This window comes from Balaenoptera acutorostrata, chromosome 5 (genome assembly GCF_949987535.1).
Source record: "Balaenoptera acutorostrata chromosome 5, mBalAcu1.1, whole genome shotgun sequence".
Lineage (NCBI taxonomy): Eukaryota > Metazoa > Chordata > Mammalia > Artiodactyla > Balaenopteridae > Balaenoptera > Balaenoptera acutorostrata.
In genome coordinates, this window is record NC_080068.1 from 67,226,082 (window position 1) to 67,249,676 (window position 23,595).

Genomic DNA, 23,595 nt, shown 5'->3' on the forward strand with positions numbered 1-23,595 from the left:
CCATAATTCAAAAGGAGTCATGTACCACAATGTTCATTGCAGCTCTATTTACAATTAAAAGGACATGGAAGCAACCTAAGTGTCCATCGACAGACGAATGGATAAAGAAGACGTGGCACATATATACAATGGAATATTACTCCGCCATAAAAAGAAACGAAATTGAGTTATTTGTAGTGAGGTGGATGGACCTAGAGTCTGTCATACAGAGTGAAGTAAGTCAGAAAGAGAAAAACAAATACCATATGCTAACACATATATATGGAATCTGAAAAAAAAAAAAGGTTCTCACGAACCTAGTGGCAGGACAGGAATAAAGATGCAGATGTAGAGAATGGACTTGAGGATATGGGGAGGGGGAAGGGTAAGCTGTGACAAAGTGAGAGAGTGGCATGGACATATATACACTACCAAACGTAAAACAGATAGCTAGTGGGAAGCAGCCGCATAGCACCGGGAGATCAGCTCCATGCTCTGTGACCACCCAGAGGAGTGGGATAGGGAGGGTAGGAGGGAGATGCAAGAGGGAGGGGATATGGGGATATATGTATACATATAGCTGATTCACTTTGTTATACAGCAGAAACTAACACAACATTGTAAAGCAATTATACTCCAATAAAGATGTTAAAAAAAAAAAAAAAAGAAAGTACCTGGAATCTGAGTTCAGAGACTTCTCCATATCCCACCATGATAAAATTTGATTTGAATAAATTATACTTAACTTTAGAATTAAGAATATTGCTACCATTATACAAAATTATTTGTAAGAAAGAAAATAAATTGACTGGAAAGTTTATTGGAAAATCTATGTCAAGCTCCATAATTTAAAATTATTTAGAACAAATTAAAAACATCTATAAAAGGTCAGAACATTCAGTATTTCAAGATAAAACTACTTTAAAAAATTGTATCATGGTTATGAAAATAACAATTATGGCAAACTATACATTTTTTAATTATAGAAACATTAAAAATAAAATATCTAACAAAATATGCCTTGCTGTTGCTTTGGGGAAAAGGTGGGGACAAATTTTTAAATTTTATTTACATATATTTATTAAAAGATTTTCCATATGACATTGTAAATAGTCCCATTTCTATTGTATTTTGCTGTAATACACGAATTCACACACAGGAGATAGAATACATAAAATTACATAGATGGTGAAAAAGTAAGCCACATCACACCAAATACACACTTAATTACTGCAAAGGGCATAATGAGAACATATAAGGAATATTAGTTTTAGAAAAAGAGCACTGCCCACCCCCAGGTACACACAAACACTCACACACAAACTCCACTTTATTAAACCACAGGAGGAAATAAAATGTATCATAAATAATTGGTCTTCCATTTTCCAATGCTAGTTTTTAAGTTATTCTTTTTCGATCATAATGAAATCTATTAAGAACAGGATTTTCTTTAAATGTGTATGGTTTAAATACGATTAGTTTTTTTATGACAATCTATTTTGTACTTTTGTTCTTTTATTAATATCTGTATATATCTAAATCCTTTAAAGTTACAACTTTGAAAATTCATTGTAAAAAGCTGTTTTCTATTTAATATGCCACAACAGGTCAGTGTTTACATACTATTCTGGAAGACTGATAAATTACACCACACAGGTTTAGAAGCAAAAAACTGGATATTACTGAATGTATAGTGGAATTTTAACAAAATGTTTTACTGTATTTACCCCATATATTGATATTTTTGTATTCAAATTTTAGATTAGTACAGTGAGAAATTTTATTTACTGAAAAATATCCCAAATTTCTGTTCTGTCATTTTACAAAATTCTAAATACAGCTTTTAGTTTAATTTTAATAGCATTTATAGTATGTGAAGAGTCCATGTGATAGCCAAAATAGTATAATATTGTATACAATATATGAATGTATCTTTTCTATCACAGTTCTTCTAGTTGGCAATATCAAATTATATAGGGCAACCATTATTTTATCAAGACCTTTGCTATTATAAGAATAGACCTGAATATAGTCCCCTCAATGATAGATGGCATATTGGTGCATAATTAATTTTACATTTAGAAGGAAAAAGTTAAACATGACAGCATAGCATCAAAGTTGATCATCCCTTGTGAATGTATTAAAGATATGGGTTATAAACACAGGCATGGAAACTAGAATATTTACATACATATATCATGGCTCATTAAGAAAAAGATTATTAAAGGATAATGTGAGTAATACATCATATTAATTCATAGTATAAACACATTTTGAGAAGTAATTTAAGTCAGGAATAATAAAAATACAGATATAACATTAGCACTATTCATACATATTCTGTTCTGTCATATATATGAAAATATACACATGGATATAGCTCTTTTAAACCAAATTTTTACATAAATATTCACTGATTTAAATAAAAGTTGACAGAGGTAGAATTTGCGTCAATGTTCATAATTTTCAGGAACAAGTGCTTCAAATATTTCATTACTGTTTGTCCTTTAAAAAAATCCATATAGCCAACTCACTGAAAGCCATCATTCTGAAAAAGGGGGGAGGGGAAAGGTGGATTAAGCAAAAAATGATAAAATTACTCAGTACTTTCACGAAAAACTGCAATTCAGTAATGTTTTAACTGAAATTATAATCTCTAATAAAACCTTTGCCCACAATCAAATTATAGTTAATAGTCAAGAAGTATTGTTCTATATTTAAAGGGAAAAGATATTCCCTTTAAACTATTATACAAAAGCACATCAAAGTATATGAGTACTAAAAGAATGATACACAGTGAAAAGAAGGGGTAACATAGAATGTTAATTGAGAAAAATCGCTCAAAAGAAGGGATACTATGATGTATAGGTTTCATAAAATTGCAAACAAGTACTGTAAATTATGTTGTCTGAGTCTTAAAATAGCATGTTAGGGATAGTCAAATATTTTTCCACCTATTCTGACCTTATGTGCTATCTAACCACCCTCCCAATTAAAAAACACAGACATTAAAATATAAAAAATCACACAATGGAAACACTGAGAAAGTAATTATTTTTTTCTATACCGAGGAAGACATACGTAAGAAGAAATTATCAGACAGGTTGTCAAATACTGATGTAAAACATTGTTTATAAGAAAAAAAAGTTGGAAACAAACTATCAATATACGTTCCATAAGAGGAGCATGATTAAATAATTCATGGAATATCCATGTGACGAACTGTTAAATCACTATTTTAAAATGGCATTTTTGAAAATGCTTTTAATGATAAGAATAAATGCATGCAACTATATTAAGGGGAAAACCCCTCACAGAACAGAACAAAACAAAAAAACTGATGAAAACTATTTTGAGTATGATTTCTATTAGAATTATACATGTATGTCTATGCTTGTGTGTATATTTATTATAAATTAAACATAAGAAAGGAGTAGGGGCTTCCCTGGTGGTCCAGTGGTTGAGACTCCGTGCTCCCCTCCCAATGCAGGGGTCACGGGTTTGATCCCTCATTGGGGAACTAAGATCCTGCAAAGATCCTGCATGCCGCATGTCACGGCCAAAATAAATAAATAAATAAAGTTAAAAAAATAAATAAATAAACCTTTTTTTTTTTTTTTTAAAAGAAGGGAGTATACCAAATGGCTAATTGCTATTTTCTCTGGGTTGTAGGATTAAAAGTGATTTTGATTTGTACATCCATGTTCACAGCAGCATTTTCACAACAGCCAAAAGGTGGAAGCAACCCAAGTGATGAATGGATAAACAAAGTGTGTTATATACATAGAATGGAATAATATTCAGCCTCAAAAAGGAAGGGAATTCTGACACATACTCCCTCCCTCATGGATAAAACTTGAAAACATTATAGTAAATGAAATAAGTCAGTCACAAAAACACAAACACTGCATGATTCCACTTACTTAAGGTACAAAGAATAGTCAAATTCATAGAGACAGAAATTGTCATGGTGATTCCAAGAGGTTAGGGGAAGGGGAGAATGGGGAGTTAGTGTTTAATGGGTACAGAGTTTTAGCTGGGGAAGATGAAAAAGTTCTGGAGATTGATGGTGGAGATGATTTTTGCACAAGAGTGTGAATGTACTAACTGCCAGAGAAATGTACACTTAAAAATGGTTAAAATGATAAATTTGACCTTATGTATGTTTTACTCCAATAAAAAAAATGTAAAGAAAAGTGATTTTGGTTATCTTCTTTATACTTTTGTATTTTATGTTGTCTCAGTGAGCATTTTTTTTTTTTTAATGCTATTCTTGTCTGCTTACATTCTTTTTATGTATGTATGTATGTATGTATGTATGGCTTTGTTGGGTCTTCGTTTCTGTGCGAGGGCTTTCTCTAGTTGCGGCAAGTGGGGGCCACTCTTCATCGCGGTGCGCGGGCCTCTCACTATCGCGGTCTCTCGTTGCCGAGCACAGGCTCCAGACGCGCAGGCTCAGTAATTGTGGCTCACGGGCCGAGTTGCTCCGTGGCATGTGGGATCTTCCCAGACCAGGGCTCGAACCCGCGTCCCCTGCATTGGCAGGCAGATTCTCAACCACTGCGCCACCAGGGAAGCCCTCAGTGAGCATTTTTTAGATGCAATAATCAAAACAGTAAAAGCAAAACTGGATTATATATGTTAACTATGAGAGACACTGTAAATATGGCTTGATATGAATATTTCATATTCATTTCTGGGTACTCATGGGGAAATCCCATAAAATTAGTTTTGGTGACAACGTTAGAAAATATGAATGGAAATGTGTTACCAATTAACAACATCATTAGGATACTCTGGGAATTTGTTAACAGTTGTAGACATTTTCTAATATACATCTACTAGAATGGCTATAATAAAAAATGGAAAATAACAAGTGTTGACAAGGACTTGGAAAACTGGAACTCTTAGACTGCTGGTGAGAATGTTAAATGGTACAGTCATGTGGAAAAAGTTTGGCAGGTATTCAAAAAGTTAAACACAGAATTACCTTATGACCCAGCAATTCTAGGTACTCCCAAAAGATATTAAAACAGAGTAAAAGAGATACTTGTACACCAATGTTCATAGCACTATTATTCACAATAGCTAAGAGATGAAAACAACCCAGGTGTCCATCAACTGATGAACAAAAGAACAAAATGTGGTATAAACACAAAGGAATATCATTCAGGAATGAAAAGGAATGAAGTTCTGATACATGCTACAACACAGATGAACCCTGAAGACATTATTCTAAATGAAATAAGCTAGGTGCAAAAAGACAAATATTGTATAAATTCACTTATATGAATATCTAGAGTAGGCTAATTTATAGAGATAGAAAGTAGATTAGAGGTTATCAGGGGCAGGGAAGTGAAGACAGGGGACTGGAGAGTTATTGCTTAATAGATACAGAGTTTCTGTTTGGGTGATAAAAAATTCTGGAAATAGTGGTGATGGTTGTACAACATTGTGAATTTAATGCCACTGAGTTGTACACTTTACAAAATAGTTAAGAAGGCAAAGTTCAGGGACTTCCCTGGTGGTCCAGTGGTTAAGACTTCGCCTTCCAATGCAGGGGGTGTGGGTTCCATCCCTGGTCAGGGAAATAAGATCCCACACACCTCCTGGTCAGAAAAAAAACAAAACAAAACATGAAACAGAAGCAATATTGTAACAAATTCAATAGACTTTAAAAATGGTCCACATCAAAAAAATCTTAAAAAAAAAAAGTAGGCAAAGTTCATGTTATATATATTTTATCATAATTTAAAAAAGTTTTCTAATTCATTACAGCTTTAGAGATTGCTGGAAACCACTATGTTCTAGATCAGTGGTTCTTAAAGTATAGTTTGGGGATCCCTGGGAGTCAAGCCTCTTTTCATAAACTAAGGAGTTACTTGCTTTTTCACTCTTATTATCTCACGAGTATACAGATAAGTTTTCCAGGGGCTATGTGATGTGAAAGGCCAGTTAGTAAATAAATATTTCAGATTTGTGGGCCACAGGGTCTCTGCCACAACTACCTAATTCTGCCACTGCAGAAAAGCAGTCTGAGACAATATGTAAACAAATGGGTGTGGCTTAATAAAGCTTAATTTACAAAAATAGGCAGTGGTGTGGATTTGGCCTATAGGGCCTAGTTTACCAAACCTTGATCTAAAATGCAGCTGTGAATCAAGCATGAAAAAAATGCTTGTGTCACAACTGCCAAGAGGCTTTATAATGAGAAGCAGAACCTCCATCTAATCACATTCAAATTAATGCAGCAGCTTAGAAGTTGTGAGGACACAGTGACTGCTGCCAGCACTAGGAAGTGGTCCTCAAAATGAAAGAGGAAAACAAATGTTTTAATCAAATAAACAAACACAAGAGCAAAAGCACAGCAATCAGGAATCATTTAAACATAGGCCCTACAAATACCAATAAACCCTGGGGCATCAGTATATTAAAGAATAGAACATAGCTAATACTCTTAGGAGGATTCTGAAGTCACCAAGGAAATGCTTAATTATCTCCTATAAAATTCTATTCAGAGAGGCCAAAAAATGAATAATTTTTAAAAGGACTGACTTTACTATTTCTGTCAATAAGCCTGCATTTTTCAGTCATCTACTTTTCAAACCCTGGGTCTGACATGCTTCTTTCCCATTCACTCCCATCTCCAATGAATGAGCACATCACTTTGATCCTGCCTCAGCCAAATGTGTCCTAGCTCTTTACAATCATTTTGGAAAACTGACTTACCATAGCTACTCAAGCTCAAACACATGCATGTCCAGTGACCTGACAATCTCACTCCTAAGTGTATACCCAAAAGAAATGCACACATCTGTTCGCCAACATAAGGTACTAGAATGTTCATCATAATTCCATCTGTAATAGCCCAAACTGGAAATTATCAAATGCCCATCAAAAACAGAAAGAGTAAATGGACTGTGGTATGTTCACATAATGGAATACTCTACAGCAACAAGACTGAACCATCTACGAGTACACAGCAGTATGGATGAATGTCACAAAGGTACTATTGAGAAAAAAAGCCAGAAATATATGATTTCATTTATAAAATGTCCAGAAACAGACAAAAGAAATCTATGCTTTTAATAACCGAGACAGTTACTTTTAGAGTAAGGCTTATGACCAGAAGGACACCCAAGAGAGGTCATATTTTGTTTCTTGATCCGGGTGCAGGTTGCATAGGTGTGTTCAGTTTGTAAAAATTCATTGAGCTGCATAACCTATGATATAGCACTTTTCTGTATGTATATTATAATTTATTTAAAAATATCTAGCTTTCAATATTAAGTAATATTTTCTATGTCTTTGTCCATACTTTCACTATCTGTTATTTGTGCCTTGAGTTTGGCACTTCATCAAATATTACCCTGTGATATCTCATATTGTCATTTAATTTTTGTTGTGGATGTCTTCTCTCTCTCTTTTAATCTGCATTGGGTCTTAGTTGCGGCATGTGGGATCTTCATTGAGGCATGCGGGATCTTTCGTTGTGGCGTGCAGGCTCTTCCTTGCAGTGCGTGGGCTTCTCTCTAGTTGTGGTGCGTGGGTTTTCTCTCTCTAGTTGTAGTGGCGCATGGGCTTCTCTCTAGTTGTGGCATGCAGGTTTTCTCTCTAGTTGTAGTGGCGCGTGGGCTTCTCTCTAGTTGTGGCGTGCAGGTTTTCTCTCTAGTTGTAGTGGCGCGTGGGCTTCTCTCTAGTTGTGGCGTGCAGGTTTTCTCTCTAGTTGTAGCGGCGCGTGGGCTTCTCTCTAGTTGTGGTGCGTGAGTTTTCTCTCTCTAGTTGTGGTGCGCAGGCTCCAGAGCGCGTGGGCTCTGTAGTTTGTGGCACCCAGGCTCTCACTGAGGAGCGCGAGCTCAGTAGTTGTGGTGCACGGGCTTAGTTGCCCCACGGCATGTGGGATCTTAGTTCCCCGATCAGGGATCAAACCCACGTCCCCTGCATTGGAAGGCAGATTCTTTACCACTGGACCACCAGGGAAGTCCCCAGATGTCTTCTCTTTTTTAATTAAGGTATAATTTATGTACAATAAAATACATGGACTGTAAACGTTCAGTTCAACGAATTTTTACAATTGTATACACCCATGTAACCATCACCACCATGATACAGTACATTCCATTACCTCTGAAAGTTCCCTACCACCTTTATAGGCAATCTCCTCTCCCCCCACACAGAAAACAACTCTTGTAATTTTTATAACCAGAGATAAGTTTTGCTTGTACTTGGTGTTACACGCATACCTTTCTGATAATCAGTCTATATGTTCAGGAGAATGTAAAGGAGACTTCAGAGTAGAACTAAGGGGTGGTGTGCGAAGACCATGCCGACGCATCTCTTGGATTGCTCGTTCTCTGTCAATAAAGACAAAATAAGAGATTATACCAAAAAGTGGTAAACAAATAAAAGGTCCTGTTATTGTTATTAGTTAAGTAATTTCTACTCAATTGATTAATTACTATTTCTACTAAATTTAAATCCTTTGTAGGGACTTCCCTGGTGGCACAGTGGTTAAGAATCCACCTGCCAATGCAGGCGACACAGGTTTGAGCCCTGGTCCAGGAAGATCCCACATGCCGTGGAGCAACTAAGCCCGTGCGCCACAACTACTGAGCCGGCGTTCTAGAGCCCGTGAGCTACAACTACTGAGCCCATGTGCCACAACTACTGAAGCCTGCGTGCCTAGAGCCCATGCTCCACAACAAGAGAAGCCACTGCATTGAGAAGCCTGCACACCTCAATGAAGAGTAGCCCCTGCTTGCCACCGCAACTAGAGAAAGCCCACGCAGCAACGAAGACCCAATGAAGCCATAAACAAACAAGCAAACAAATAAATAAATCCTATGTCTTTATATCATTTTTAAGTTGAGGATAAAAGATTTCAATTAAAGGAATATGTACTTTAAGAGATTGTTCAAAGCCCCTCTGAATATAGATTTTCAAAGTTGGTTGGTTCCCCTCTCTGCCCCTACCTTTCCCACCTCTTCTTGCACATAAATCTAGTCCTCTTCCTTCTTCCTGTCTCAAAACGCCCAAATGTTAGAAGTAAAATAATCTACTTTCTGCTATGTCTGGGTTTGCCCCACAAAGCATGATGACTGTGTTGCCACCTCTACTGTGGGCTATTCACAGTCCCTGACCCAGACTTTCTGACTTGAGCTCTTCAGTACCTAGGATTTCTACCTAGATGGGTGCTTCACAAACTTTTTTCATTATAATCCCCTAAAAAAACTTTTTTAGATGCCCCTCCCCAAATTATTCCCCCTCCGTCCAATTTTAATACATCAGATTTTAATACACAGATACACTGTTAATATACTGTGGCCCTTCGGAGGGCCATAAATCACTGTAATACCTAAGGTTTCTTTGCCATTCTCTCTTCCCCAAGAATCCATATTGTTCCCTGCAGTGACAATACTGCCCCTTTAAAAATGCATGATCTAGTTGCATGGTAAAGAGAAGGAAAGACATGGTCATGTGGGTCAAGGTTTCTTTGGGGACCAGGGGCAAGGAAAAAGGAGAATTAAGGGAGTCTATAACCCTAGGCAACAGAGAGCTTGATTTAGGACCCTTGAATTGAAGAGAATTTCAGTTGTCATTAATAAATGAAAATCATTACACATATAGAAATCATTACACATATAGATCTATTTCAGAAAATAGATCTTCTAAAGTACAAGAAATTAACAACACTGCTTTCATGACACTGATGCAACCTCAGGCTTCATTTCTCTTTGAAATCACAAATATTGATTTCCTAGCAAATTCCATCTATAATCCAAATTGCACATCACTTAAAAGTTTTGAAGCAAATGGTTAAGAATAAGATTAGAGAACTCAAAATATTGACCTAAATAAGCAATCTGACCACTATTTGAGAATGAAATCTTAGGAATGCTGATGCCTATGCTATTAATACAGTAGGAAAGAAAAATGGAAGAAAAGTAAATTGACAAATTGATTCACAAATTAGACTTGGATTTTCACTGTTAAAGCAGGTCTCATTCCTGTTTGTAACACTTGGAGATTAAAATTTTCAACATAATAAAGCAAATGAACTGAAATATAAGTGACTATGAAAATTCCTAAGCTGTAGGGAATATACTGAAAAAATTAAGAGCACAGGCTTTAAAATTAGACAAACCTGTTTGGATTTTAGTCTTGGCTCTGCTATTTACTATTTGCGTGACCTTAGTTTCTAATAATAATATAGGCACAATAATAGATAGTTAATAGGATTAATCAGATACATACATAGTATCTGGCATATATTTGTTAAGTGCCCTTGAGATCATCAGCATCATCGCTTTTACGACGATTTGTATTTGGAATTTCCTATTGGACCATAATGTTTTGGGCTCTTGTAGAATCCTTACTAGCTTGCTGATTCCCTAACTATATCCTTTGAAATAATGCCCTAATTTTGCCCTGAGGAATGCTACAGCAAACATTTATACAATACTTGCTACTTTACTGTGGGGATATTATCTTCTACAACACTTGTTGCCTTTTTAGGAAGAATTACCAACGAAACTTATTTTACATATTAATGCTAAGAAAAGTTTGCTATTTGTAAGCCATATTAAATCCTTTTGTAATAGAATAGGGAATAAATAAAAACGCTGTTCAACGCTAAAAATATATTCTTACCGTTCATATCTTTCAGTTGAAATCTGCCTTTTCAGAACATCAAGATCTGTTTGTAATTGTGCCATTTTGGCCCGAAGCATGGTGTTTTCCCGGCTTTGACTATTTCTTAAAAACAAATTTAGAAAATCAAATAAATAATATTCTGTTTTATAGCATCAAGTGCTATGGATTTTTGTTTTTGTTATTAATAAATACAAATGGAGGTGACATATAAGGATGAAAAAAAGAGAAGACTTTTCAACAATAATTCCATAAACGTCTGGAGCTTCTATCACAAAGTTTTCTTTTTCATTCATCTCATTTATTTAACGAACATTTACTGAGCTTCTAGTATGTGCTAGGCGCTGCAACAATGCTGGAGATACAAATGTGAGGAGACATGAATTGTAACATCAAAAAGTAAAGTATCTTTATTGGCTCTTTCTTGACTCCTACCTCAGAAAGAGATATATTTCTAATACCTTTTAAAAGTTAATTATTCCACTCATACTATCTACACTGTGTTTCCTCCCTTCTTCCAAAAATATGTCCAAACTTCTCCATCATCAATCTCTTAAAAGGTAATCAATATCCTTATGAGGGTCAAATTTCATGGTCTTTTCAAAGTCCTTTTTCCTAATCCACAGCATGAAACACAGCCAACTCTCCCCATTCTGAAATGCTCTCCCCTTCGCTGACTTCTCTCTTCATTCCTCAAATTTAGGTATTTTTCTAAAGTCCACTCGTTCACTTCCACGGATACCACCTCTGTGGAGAACATATACAAATTACACCCCCAAACATGATGTTTCTTCTGAGCTAAACCCCCTGAGTTTCCCAAAGCAGCGGCCATGTAATCAAATACTTTGCTTTGCACTCCCATCCCCCACTCCCCCAACACTTCGAAAAAAAATTTTTTGGTTCCTCCACTATTTTTCTATCATTTGTTTTATGCTACAAATCTATAAAAAATTATTCATATTGAAAAATTATTTGTGACAAGCTATTTTCCTCACATAAGTTGATTCATGACGCTTACAATTTGCTTTCTGAAAGGGTTAACTTCTCTTTAAGCAGCTGAATTTCTGTATCCTTCTCGTGGGAGGTTAAATGGGAATGAAATTCTTTATCTCTATTTGTAGCCAACAATGATTCAAGGTTTTTAATTGTATGTCTCTCACTTGACAGTTGTTTTTTTAACAGCTCTGATTCTGATTTTACATTTTCTAATTCCACTGCAACCTACAAGAAAAACAAAGCAAGATTACTTCAGTATAATTTTAGACTTACTCTGAAAAATTATCTGCAGAGCTATACACACATCAGTTGCTTCATTTTGGGTACTGATTAAAGATTCTGTAATACTTTTCACATATAAGAAAAACATCTTATTTTCAAAATAATCTTTGCTATTTTTTAGCAAAGACCTATCCCAACCCTCAAATAGTTTTCTTTCGTGTTATCTTGTCAAGAGAGGGTAATTAACATAAAATCCTAAAATGTGGCCACCCTATCAGTAAGGAGGCCCTTCTGGTTTATTAAATATGTATATTCTGATTACATAGTCAAACCAGTCTTGAAGCTTCTCAGTACCTGAAAATAAAGTTACTACTAAATGAGTGAAAACTGGAAACACCCATGTTTAAAAACACACATTGGGTTGTTCAAAGTAATGCTTCAGTTTGGGAATGGGACGTTCCAGTTAACTCGACTTTTAAAATTAAGTAAGATTTTTATCAGGAAAAATATTCCACTTAGAAAGGAATGAACTGCTCAATTCTTCATATAAGTCTTATTTTTAAACAGAGAAAGAATGTATTGGGATATGTTCCTATTCTATAATTAGAAGACTTGTATTCTCCTAAATACCCATTTGCTTCAAAACAGCACCTAATTTTATCATCATGTTTGCCAAAGAAACCTCAACAAAGAATGTAGTAGTCAAATTAGAGTAGGGCTGAATAAAACAATACGCTACTGTGACTTCCTGGTAGCGCAGTGGTTACGAATCCGCCTGCCAATGTAGGGGACACGGGTTTGAGCCCTGGTCCGGGAAGATCCCACATGCCGTGGAGCAACTAAGCCCATGTGCCACGACTACTGAGCCTGTGCTCTAGAGCCTGTGAGCCACAACTACTGAAGCCCACGTGCCACAGTTACTGAAGCCTATGCGCCTAGAGCCCGTGCTCTGCAACAAGAGAAGCCACTGCAATGAGAAGCCCATGAACCACAACGAAGAGTAGCTCCTGCTCGCCCCAACTAGAGAAAGCCCGCGTGCAGCAATGAAGACCCAATACAGCCAAAAATAAGTAAATAAATAAATTTATATATAAAAAAAACAATATGCTACAATATTATCTTTTAAGTTCTTACCCTCTCAAATTCAAGGTTTTTGGAATTCAATTGCTGGGTCATAATATCTTTGCCTGAATCAAGCTTAATGCAAAGTTCTCTGAGAGACGACACATCATTTAATACTGCTGCTTTCTCATCTTCTTGGTGTCTCAGCTCTTCTTCTAATCTAGATATGGCTTTTGCCATCGATGAGATCTGAGATTCATAAGCATGATGTGCATTTATGTGCTGAAAATAAGAAAACAGGTACAAAGTTAAAGTAACCCAGCAATTTTAAAGGTTTGAATCTGTGTAGCTACAACGTCACTTTATAAAACTATAAAAGCCAATTTTTGCAATTTTAAAAATTTTGCAATTTTAAGATACTCTCAGGAAGTTGTCTGCTATTTAAAGATGGCCTATTTAATGCTTAAAAAAATACTGTGTTTAATTATTAATCATGGTAACTAAGTACCTCATGTATATATTTGGAAGATGCAAAGATGAAAATTACTGCTTTAGGGTTGTGAACATGAGAGATCTTTGAAGTCATATTAAATTTTTCCTTTATAAACTCTTTGTTATAATAATGCTTTTTAAAGTAACATATATACTTATCACTCCTCAATTGCCTTTAAATTCTGAATTTCAAAAATGGAGTTTGCTTTAAAACTATATACCTAAAGTCATATTTAAATTTAATTTAACCTAATAATAGTATACTACTTTATAAGATTTTTAATAACTGAAATAACGAGCAAAATTTGAAATACTGATAAACACTTCTTTCCTAAAGTAATACACATTAAAAAAAAAGAATTAATTAATTAATTTATTTTTGGTTGCGTTGGGTCTTCATTGCTGCACGTGGGCTTTCTCTAGTTGCGGCGAGAGGGGGCTACTCTTTGTTGCGGTGCGCGGGCTTCTCATTGCAGTGGCTTCTCTTGTTGCGGAGCATGGGTTCTAGGCGTACGGGCTTCAGTAGTTGTGGCACACAGGCTTCAGTAGTTGTGCTTGCAGGCTCTGGAGCGCAGGCTCAGTAGTTGTGGTGCACGGGCTTTGTTGCTCCGTAGCATGTGGGATCTTCCTGGACCAGGGCTCAAACCCATGTCCCCTGCACTGGCAGGCAGATTCTTAACCACCGCGCCACCAGGGAAGCCCTGAGTAATGCACATTTAAAATTTTTCACAATTTAAAATGTGAGTGATAAATACAAACAGATATAAACTCTACTTCTAGAATTTAGGAAGAATTCCACATTTGAAAATTAAATTATTAAACAAGTTTTACTAAAATGAATCAACATTAAAAATCTAATACACTGCTTTGAAGATTTAATAAATTTCAACAATTGTAGAAAAGTACTTGGATTTTCCAAATATTAATGAATTAATTAATCAAAATTCCCCCAAAGAAATATAAATATGTAAGTCAATTTTATATATCACATAAGAACATGAACAATGACAAAGAACAAAAGAACTAAAGAATAGTTTCTCCTGAGAACTATTTTGAAGGTTGAAAAACATTCCTTTAGTTATTATACTCTTAACAGAAAAACTTACAGAAATAGTGTATTCGTTTCCTACGACTGCTGTAACAAATTATTGCAAATTGCTGGGTGGCTTAAAACAACAGAAATTTATTCCCTCACAATTCTGGAGGTTACAAGTCTGAAATTTAGATGCTGGCAGAGTTGGCTTCTTCTGGAGGTTCTGAGGGAGAATCTGTTCCATGCCTCTCTCCAAACTTCTGGTGATTGCTGGCAATCCTTGGTGTTCCTTGCCTTGTAGACACATAACTCCAATCTCTGCCTTCATCTTCACTTGACATTCTCCTTGTGTCTTCTGTGTCCAGATTTCTCTTATCTCATAAGGATACCAAACATTGGGTTATGGCCTGCCCTAGTCCAGTGTGACCTCATCTTAAATTGATTACACCTGCAAAGGTCCTATTTTCAAAAAGGTCACATTCACAGGTTCTGGTGGTTAGCATTTCAATATATTTCGGGGGGGCCATAATTCTATCAACTCTCTGGCTCCCCCAAATTCATGTCCTTCCCATGTGCAAAATATATTCATTCTATTCCAACATTCTAGCATCAACTCTAAGTCCAAAATCTTATCTAAATCAGAATGGGTAAGACTCTGGGTATGGTCCTTCCCGGGGCAAAATTCCTCTCCTTCCAAGGATCTGTGATACTAGAAAACAAGTTACCTCCCTCTGAAATAAAATGGTGGAACAGGCATAAAATGGTCCTATGCTGAAAGGGAGAAAATAGAAGGAATAAAGGAGTTACTAGTCCAAAGTAAGCTTGCAGCCAAGTAGGGCAAATTCCATTAGATTTCAAGGCCTAAAAATAATTATCTGTGTCTTGATACTCTGTCCTCTGGACCTGCTAGGGCAGCCCCACCTTCTCAGCTCTCAGGTATAGCCCCATCTCTTGGCTCACAGTGGCAGTGGCGCTGCCTTCTGGAATCAAGGAAGAAATAGCCCAGTCCCCTGGGCCCATGGTAGCGTAGCAGGTCCACCAGCTTTTGAGCCGCCCTTGACAGCCCTGCTGATCTCTGAGCCACCTTCATTCTTCCCTTTTCTTGAAGGAGAACATATGTCCATAACTCTAGTGGCCTGTTTTCTGCTAGTAGGATCCAAGAAGTTTAGCCTTCTTTCCTTTTATCCTGTTTCTGTCTCTTTCAGCCCAAGCTGGCAGTGTTTCTGCTGAGGTGATTGGTTGGATCTATGAGTCACTCACCTACTCTCTTTGCCTAGCCACACTCTCAGCCCTGAACACGCTCTCGGCTTCCGGAACACGCTATCTGGATAGGCTAAGACTTTTCCAAATCATCAAGTCCCGGCTCTTTTTTTGCTTAGCAATTTCTTCTTCAATTTACCTCTTTCCTTCACATCTTACTATAAGCAGCCAGGAGAAACCAGGCTGCACCTTTCATACTGTGCTTGGAAATTTCCTCAGCTAAACATCCAAGTTCATAACTTGTAAGTTCTACTTTCCTAAGAGTACACCATAATTCAGCCAAGTCCTCTGCCATTTTATAATAAGAATTACCTTTTCTCCAGTGTCCAATAACATGTTCCTCAATTCCATCTGAGACCTCACTAGAAGAAACATTCTTATTTCTGGACAAATTCCATTCATGACGATTTATGTATTTTGTAAATAATAGAAGTTTTCTCTACAGCTTTCCTCCTTTTTTCTGAGTTCTCACCAGAATTGCCTTTAATGTCCATCTTTCTACCTACAAACTTTTCAAGGTAATCTAGACTTTTCTATCAGGCACCTCAAAACTGTTCCAGCCTGTACCCATTACAAAACTCTTCTAGCCTGTACCCATTACAAAACTCTTCCAGCCTGTACCCGTTACTCTTCCAGCCTGTATCCAATTCCAAAGACCCTTTTTAGGTTTGTTACAAAAGCATCCCACTTCCTGGTACCAAAATCTGTACTAGTTTCTTAACGTTGCCATAACAAATTACCATAAACTAGATAGCTTAAAACAACAGAAATGTATTCCCTCTCAGTTCTGGAGGCCACAAGTCTGAAATCCAGATGTCAGCAGGATCGGTTCCTTCTGGAGGTTCTGAGGGAGAACCTGTTCCACACCTCTCTCCCAGCTCAAGTGATTGCTGGCAATCCTTGGGGTTCCTTGCCTTGGTAGACACATCATTTCAATCTCTGCCTCTATCCTCATGTGGCATTCTCCCCTGTGTCTTCTGTGTCTGAATCTCCCTTATTTTACAAGGACACCAGTTATCAGATTAGGGTCCATCCTACCCAGTATCACCTCATTTTAACCTTTTAAAAAGTATTTATTTATTTATTTTTGGCTGCGTTGGGTCTTCGTTGCTGTGTGCGGGCTTTTCTCCAGTTGCGGCGAGCGGGGGCTACTCTTTGCTACGGCGCGCAGGCTTCTCATTGCGGTGGCTTCTCTTGTTGCGGAGCATGGGCTCTAGGCGCACAGGTTTCAGTAGCTGTGGATCGTGGGCTCTAGAGTGCAGGCTCAGTAGTTGTGCGCACGGGCTTAGTTGCTCCACGGCATGTGGGATCGTCCCAGACCAGGGCTTGAACCCGTGTCCCCTGCACTGGCAGGCGGATTCTCAACCACTGCACCACCAGGGAAGCCCACCTCATTTTAACTTGATTAAATCTGCAAAGATGCTATTTCCAAATAAGGTCACATTCACAGGTACTGGGAGCTAGGACCTAAATATATTTTGGGGGGGAGGGGGTGCATAATTCTACGCACTACAGATAATCAATACTTTCTTCTAAAAAATAAAGACCGACTACAATACTATACCAACAAAACAAAACAAAAATAGAACTAATAGCCAACTGTTCCGTATCAATCTAGCTTATTTAGGGTCCCTATATTTTAACTAAACTCAAAATTTTATTAAGAGACTTTTATTAGACTGTCTTTATGACAAAAGCTTATTTAAATCCACATGCAAAAGAATGAAGTTGGAACCTTACCTTATATCATGTATAAAAATTAACTCAAAATGGATCAAAGACCTCAACATAAGAGCTAAAACTATAGAACGCATAGAAAAAACAGGGGAAAAGCTGCATTATGTTGGATTTAGCAACGATTTCTTAGATATGACACCAAAAATACAGGCAAGAAGAAAAAAACAGATAAATTGGACTTCATCAAAATTTAAAACTCCTGTGCATCAAAGGATAAAACTGAGTGACAAGGTAAGCCATGAGATGGGAGAAAATATTCACAAATCACATATCTAATAAGGGATTGAAATCCAGAATATACAAACAATTCCTACAACTCAACAACAACAGAAAACAACCTGATTAAAAACTAGGCAAAGGGGCTTCCCTGGTGGCGCAGTGGTTGAGAATCTGCCTGCCAATGCAGGGGACACGGGTTCGAGCCCTGGTCTGGGAAGATCCCACATGCCGCGGAGCGACTAGGCCCGTGAGCCACAATTACTGAGCCTGTGCGTCTGGAGCCTGTGCTCCGCAACAAGAGAGGCCGCGATAGTGAGAGGCCCGCGCACCGCGATGAAGAGTGGCCCCCACTTGCCACAACTAGAGGAAGCCCTCGCACAGAAACGAAGACCCAACACAACCATAAATAAATAAATAAATAAAATTAAAAAAAAAAAAAACAAAAAACTAGGCAAAGGATTTGAATAGATATTTCTCCAAAGAAAATACACAAATGGCCAATAAACACACAAAATATGCTCAACATCACTAATCATTAAGAAAATACAAGTCAAAACCAAAATGAAATACCACTTCACTCCCATTGGGATGGCCATTATTAAAACAGAAAAACAAAACAAAAAACCCCAGAAAATAACAAGTGCTGGTGAAGATGTGGAGAAACTGGAACCCTAACATTGCAGGTGGGAATGTAAAATGGTGCAGCTCCTGTGAAAAACTGTATGGTAGTTATTAAAAAAATTAAACATAAAATTACAATATGATCCAGTAATTCCATGTCTGGGTATATCCTAAAGAACTGAAAATAAAGACTCGAATAGATATTGTACATCCATGTTCATAGCAGCATTATTTTCAATAGCCAGAGAAGGAAACAAACCAAATGTTCATTGACAGATGAATGTTTAGACTGTGGTATATGCATACAATGGGATATTATTCAGCCTTAAAAAGGAATGAAATTCTGACACATGCTACAACATGGGTGAACCTTGAGATTTAAGTGAACCTTAGGCCTAAGTAAAATAATTCAGTCACAAAAAGACAAATATTGTATGACTCCACTTATAAGAGGGACATGGAGTAGTCAAATTCATAGAGAGAGAAAGTAGAATGGTGGTTGTCAGTGGCTGGGGGAGGGGAGAATGGGGAGTTAGTATTTAATGGGTACAGAGTTTTAACTGGGGAAGATGAAAAACTTCTGGAGAAGGATGGTGGTGATAGTTGCACAACAATATGCATGTACTAATTGCCACTGTATACTTAAAAATGGTTAAAATGGTAAATTTTATATTATGTATATGTATATTTGTATATTATGTATACAATATATTATGTATATTTTACTTACAATATAAAAGTAATGGGGCTCTCCTAAGCAAATTACCAGAATTAATAACAGATTACCATTGAACTTGATTTTTACCAATGCTTAAACCTCACTTCAATAAAGTGCCTTTGAATGTTTTCTGTTTTACTAAATTCTGTCTGTGCGAGACCAATGAATATATTACCTCCTGAATTTCTTTTTCTAGTAGCTCCACTCTTTCTCGAAGGTGTCTCCTCTCTGTGTCAATAGAAAGAAGTTCCAGTCGAACTGAGCTGCTTTCTCCCTCAGCTTGATGGGCTTTGACCTCCCAGTCTTCAGCACGGTCATGAAGCATCTGAAATCTATCTAACAAATCTTGATTTTCTCTTTCCTGGTTTAACCACAATCAAATTGTTTCTAAATTAGTCATCATTACTCACTGGAATACCCATGTCATAAACATATACACACATTGGGATTTTTGTTTTAATTTAGGAAGCATAAGCTATCTGTGCAGACACTATACTAAGTAAGATCTGTAAGAAAATATACAAAGACAGTAGGCAAGATCTCCACTTTCATATGTTAATATCTAATAGAGGAGACAGAATAAAGAAACATGAAAAAGTTAAAAAAAAAATCAGTCTTAAGTCCAACCTAAACAATGTTTTTTCACCTTAGCAGCCATTAAGCTCTCCCATCGTGACACTTCAGTTATGTAATTATGAACTCTACTCTTCATTTCTTCTTTTTCTTGCACTGCTGCTTCTAATTCCAATGAAATTTGCTATAAATCAGAAAATTGAAGACAAATCTAAAATCAATGTAGCACCTAATGAGTTCTATTCATGTTCAAATAGCTCTTTCTGAATTTGGGGAATAAGTGAGAGTAGGAAAAAAGGAAAACTGTTCCTGACTGTTATTTTCACATGTTTTTCTTGACTGATCTTGACTTTTTAACCAAATATTACCATATATCTCCCACAATATATGTGACCACATATCTGGTATTTAAACTAAGGGCTAGCTACGCTCAGGGGTTGACATTTAAAAAATATATATCAGCAATATGCTCTATAATGAATAATTTTTTAAAATATTTAAAATAAGAAAATCATTGGTTTTCTTGGTGTAATCCTTTAATAAACCAGCACAAACAAAACCAATACCTTTTAGTATCTGCCATTCTAAACTATTCATTAATTAACTTGCAGGCATATCTCTAAGCCACTGGAAGTAAGTATGAATAATTAAAATCTATCATGGGTCTTTAAAACACAGCAACTTTGCCCTGGGGGTGATGCTGAGGTCCTCACCCAGTAGGGTAACACCGATTTCTGCCATAGAGAACACCATGCTCCCAGCTTCAGGATTTCTTGCAACAAAGACCACAATGGTGAGGGGACTACAGTTGTACCCATTAGACACCCTGTAATATACCGCAGCATTCTAAACCACATTTTAAAATACCCTTATAAACACTATTCTCCTTAAAGAATTATTTCTTTTGTTGTTGATATTTATATAATTAAAATTTAGAAAGCATATTTAGAGCTTTAAAATTTAGCAAACAATGAATATATTGTATAACTGTATACTATAAAACTATCAAAGTTTATGCATTGTGCTCATACCTGGTTTTCTCTTGCCACTGTAGCCAGATCATGCTGTAATCTTCTGTTTTCCTTAAAAGACATTTCTTTAGATCTTCCTACTTCATCAAGTTCCTTGTGAGCTGCATCAAGTTGGCGCCGGAGGCTGCTTATCTCACGGTCCCGATTAATCAGTGTTTCCTTTAGGTGGCTGTTACATGGGTGGTTAGCAATAATAAAGAAAGCTTTTTGGAAAATTTAGTTCATTTACAAAAAAACTGTTGTACTCTGATTTAAGTATACTAGGAATGCAAGAAATTACAACTACTCAACCTATGGACTGGGAGAAAATATTTGTAAATGATGCAACCAACAAGGGTGTACACCAACAGCTCATACAACTCAATAACAAAAAAACAAACAACCCAAGCAAAAACTGGACAGAAGATCTAAATGGACATTTCTCCAAAGAAGAAATGCAGATGGCCAATAGGCACATGAAAAGATGCTCAACACTGCTAATTATTAGAGAAATGAAAATCAAAGCTACAATAAGGTACCACCTCACACCAGTCAAAATGGCCAACATTAAAAAGTCTACAAATAATAAATGTTGGAAAGGGTGTGGAGAAAAAGGAACCCTCCTACACTGTTGGTGGGAATGTAAATTGATACAGCCACTATGGAGAACAGTATGGAGGTTCCTTAAAAAGCTAAAAAGAGAGTTACCATATGATCCAGCAAACCCACACCTGGGCCTATACCCAGACAAAACTATAATTTAAAAAGATACACACACCCCTATGTTCATAGCAGCATTATTTACAATAGCCAAGACATGGAAGCAACCTAAATGTCCACTGACAGTGAAATCTATAAAGAAGATGTGGTACATATATACAATGGAAGACTACTCAGCCATTAAAAAGAATGAAATAAAGCCATTTGCAGCAACATGGAGAGACCTAGAGATTATCACACTAAACGAATAAGTCAGAAAGAGAAAGACAAATACCATATGGTACCACTTATATGTGGAATCTAAAATATGACACAAATGAACATATCGAAGAAACAGAAACAGACTCACAGACATAGACTGTGGTTGCCAATGGGGAGGGGGCTGGAGGAGGGAAGGATTGGGAGTTTGGGATTAGCAGATGCAAACTAGTATTACAGAATGGATAAACAACAAGTCCTGCTATATAACACAGGGAACTATATTCAGTATCCTATAATAAACCATAATGGGAAACTTCCCTGGTGGTGCAGTGGTTAAGAATCTGCCTGCCAATGCAGGGGACACAGGTTCGATCCCTGGTCCGGGAAGATCCCACATGCCTCGGAACAACTATGCTCGTGCCCCACAACTACTGAGCCTGCGCTCTAGAGCCCGCGAGCCACAACTACTGAAGCCCGCATGCCCTAGAGCCCACGCACTGCAACTACTGAAGCCCGCGCACCTAGAGCCTGTGCTCTGCAACAACAGAAGCCACCACAATGAGAAGCCTGTGCACCGCAACGAAGAGTAGCTCCCGCTCACCGCAACTAGAGAAACCCCGCGCGCAGCAATGAAGACCCAATGCAGCCAAAAAGACCAAAAAAAAACATAATGGAAAAGAATATGATAAAGAATATATATATATAACTGAATCACTTTGCTGTATAGCAGAAATTAACACATTATAAATCAACTATACTGCAATAAAATTAAAAAAAAGAAATTACAACTACTTCATTAAGATACTGATTAGGTGAAGCAGATATTTTAGATCTCTACCAATCATTATGTGCAAATAAAGTCATAAAATAAATTTATTATTCTAAAAGTCAAGTAAAAACAGAAGACTTTCAAGTGTTAGGAGCAGAACATAAATGATTCAATTGGCACTTATTTAATGTTTAAGTCCCCACTATTATATAATATGTAAGGGTGTATAAAATAAATACAATTAGTGACTTTTGTCTTGAAGTAGAGAGACCAGACATAAAATGTAAAGTCTTGTAACAATGTTCAAAAAGGTTTAGATGTGGAATAAATTCAACACTGGCTACTAGGGTAATCTGAGTTTTAATGATTAGGGCCTGCACAGGGTAATTACAGTAGAAATAAGGAGCAAGTAGGTATGTAAAAGAATAATTAATAAGACATAATTGTTTAGATGTGGATGACAGAGGAAGGGAGAAAGTTAAAGAGGATAACATTTCCATGCAGGAAACTGAGAAAATAACTGATACTGGTAAAAATAGGAAAACTGAAAAAGAAATTTTCCTATTGCCAGATTGCTATTCAAATAGATAAAGCTGCATTCACTGAAAATTTCTAAAAAAGCTGGATGCCGTTCCATTGATTACTTACTTCATAGAAGATTCATACTCTGAGACTGTTATCTTCATCTGAGAAATAGCTTTTTCCTATAGAAATTATAAAAATATGTAAGATTCTAAACCATTCATATAGAAATGTCTTCATTTGAATTGATACAATGTCACATTTATATAGTTTAAATCCAATTATATAAATTATGTTATAAAAGAAACCTCCAAGTAAACATATTTCCATGTACCAATTATATTTCATATATTGGCATATTTCTACCCACTCTAAGAATGTGAATTGTTCCTTGAGTTTGCTATAATCATATATGATAAAACTGTATTCTAGAAATAGAACTTTTAAAGATTCAAATTACTGGTATAAAATGAAATTTAAACACATTAGAAGATACGGCCTTGGGTCTTAGGAACTTGTACACAGGCAGTAAGAACTGCATATCTAAAACAGAGAATAAAATAAGCTTTTCTGTTCAGATGCTGGATAACATTACTTAACAGTCACATACTTTATTAGCTAGGTTTTCATGCAAGTTTGCAATCTTTTCTGTCTTCTCATCTACAGTCTCCTGAAGAATGTCTTTTTCTTTATCAATAACACCAATGGTCTTTTTCATTACATGAGCCTCTTCATTCTGTGAAGTCATCTTGAAGTGTAGTTTACCTATAAATGAAAAAGAAATGTTTGTTAGACAAAGTAAATTAGGATT

General features: G+C 36.5%; 1 protein-coding gene across 7 annotated transcripts in view; it reads right to left on the minus strand.

Annotated features, from left to right (window-relative positions):
• Positions 1 to 800: 800 nt before the first annotated feature.
• CEP135 (centrosomal protein 135) overlaps positions 801 to 23,595 on the minus strand; it is a 78,014-nt gene continuing 55,219 nt past the window's right edge. For 5 of the 7 annotated variants that reach the window (XM_057547354.1, XM_057547352.1, XM_057547356.1 and 2 more), the window contains 10 exons: positions 23,395 to 23,549; positions 22,911 to 22,966; positions 20,594 to 20,762; positions 19,636 to 19,746; positions 19,165 to 19,350; positions 12,982 to 13,191; positions 11,648 to 11,850; positions 10,630 to 10,734; positions 8,223 to 8,333; positions 801 to 2,527 (listed from right to left, as the gene is read on the minus strand). In XM_057547354.1, coding sequence (XP_057403337.1) covers positions 8,234 to 8,333; positions 10,630 to 10,734; positions 11,648 to 11,850; positions 12,982 to 13,191; positions 19,165 to 19,350; positions 19,636 to 19,746; positions 20,594 to 20,762; positions 22,911 to 22,966; positions 23,395 to 23,549 — 1,295 coding nt within the window. In that variant the 3' untranslated portion in view covers positions 801 to 2,527; positions 8,223 to 8,233. The other 2 variants (XM_057547351.1, XM_057547353.1) reach the window with 2 other exon arrangements.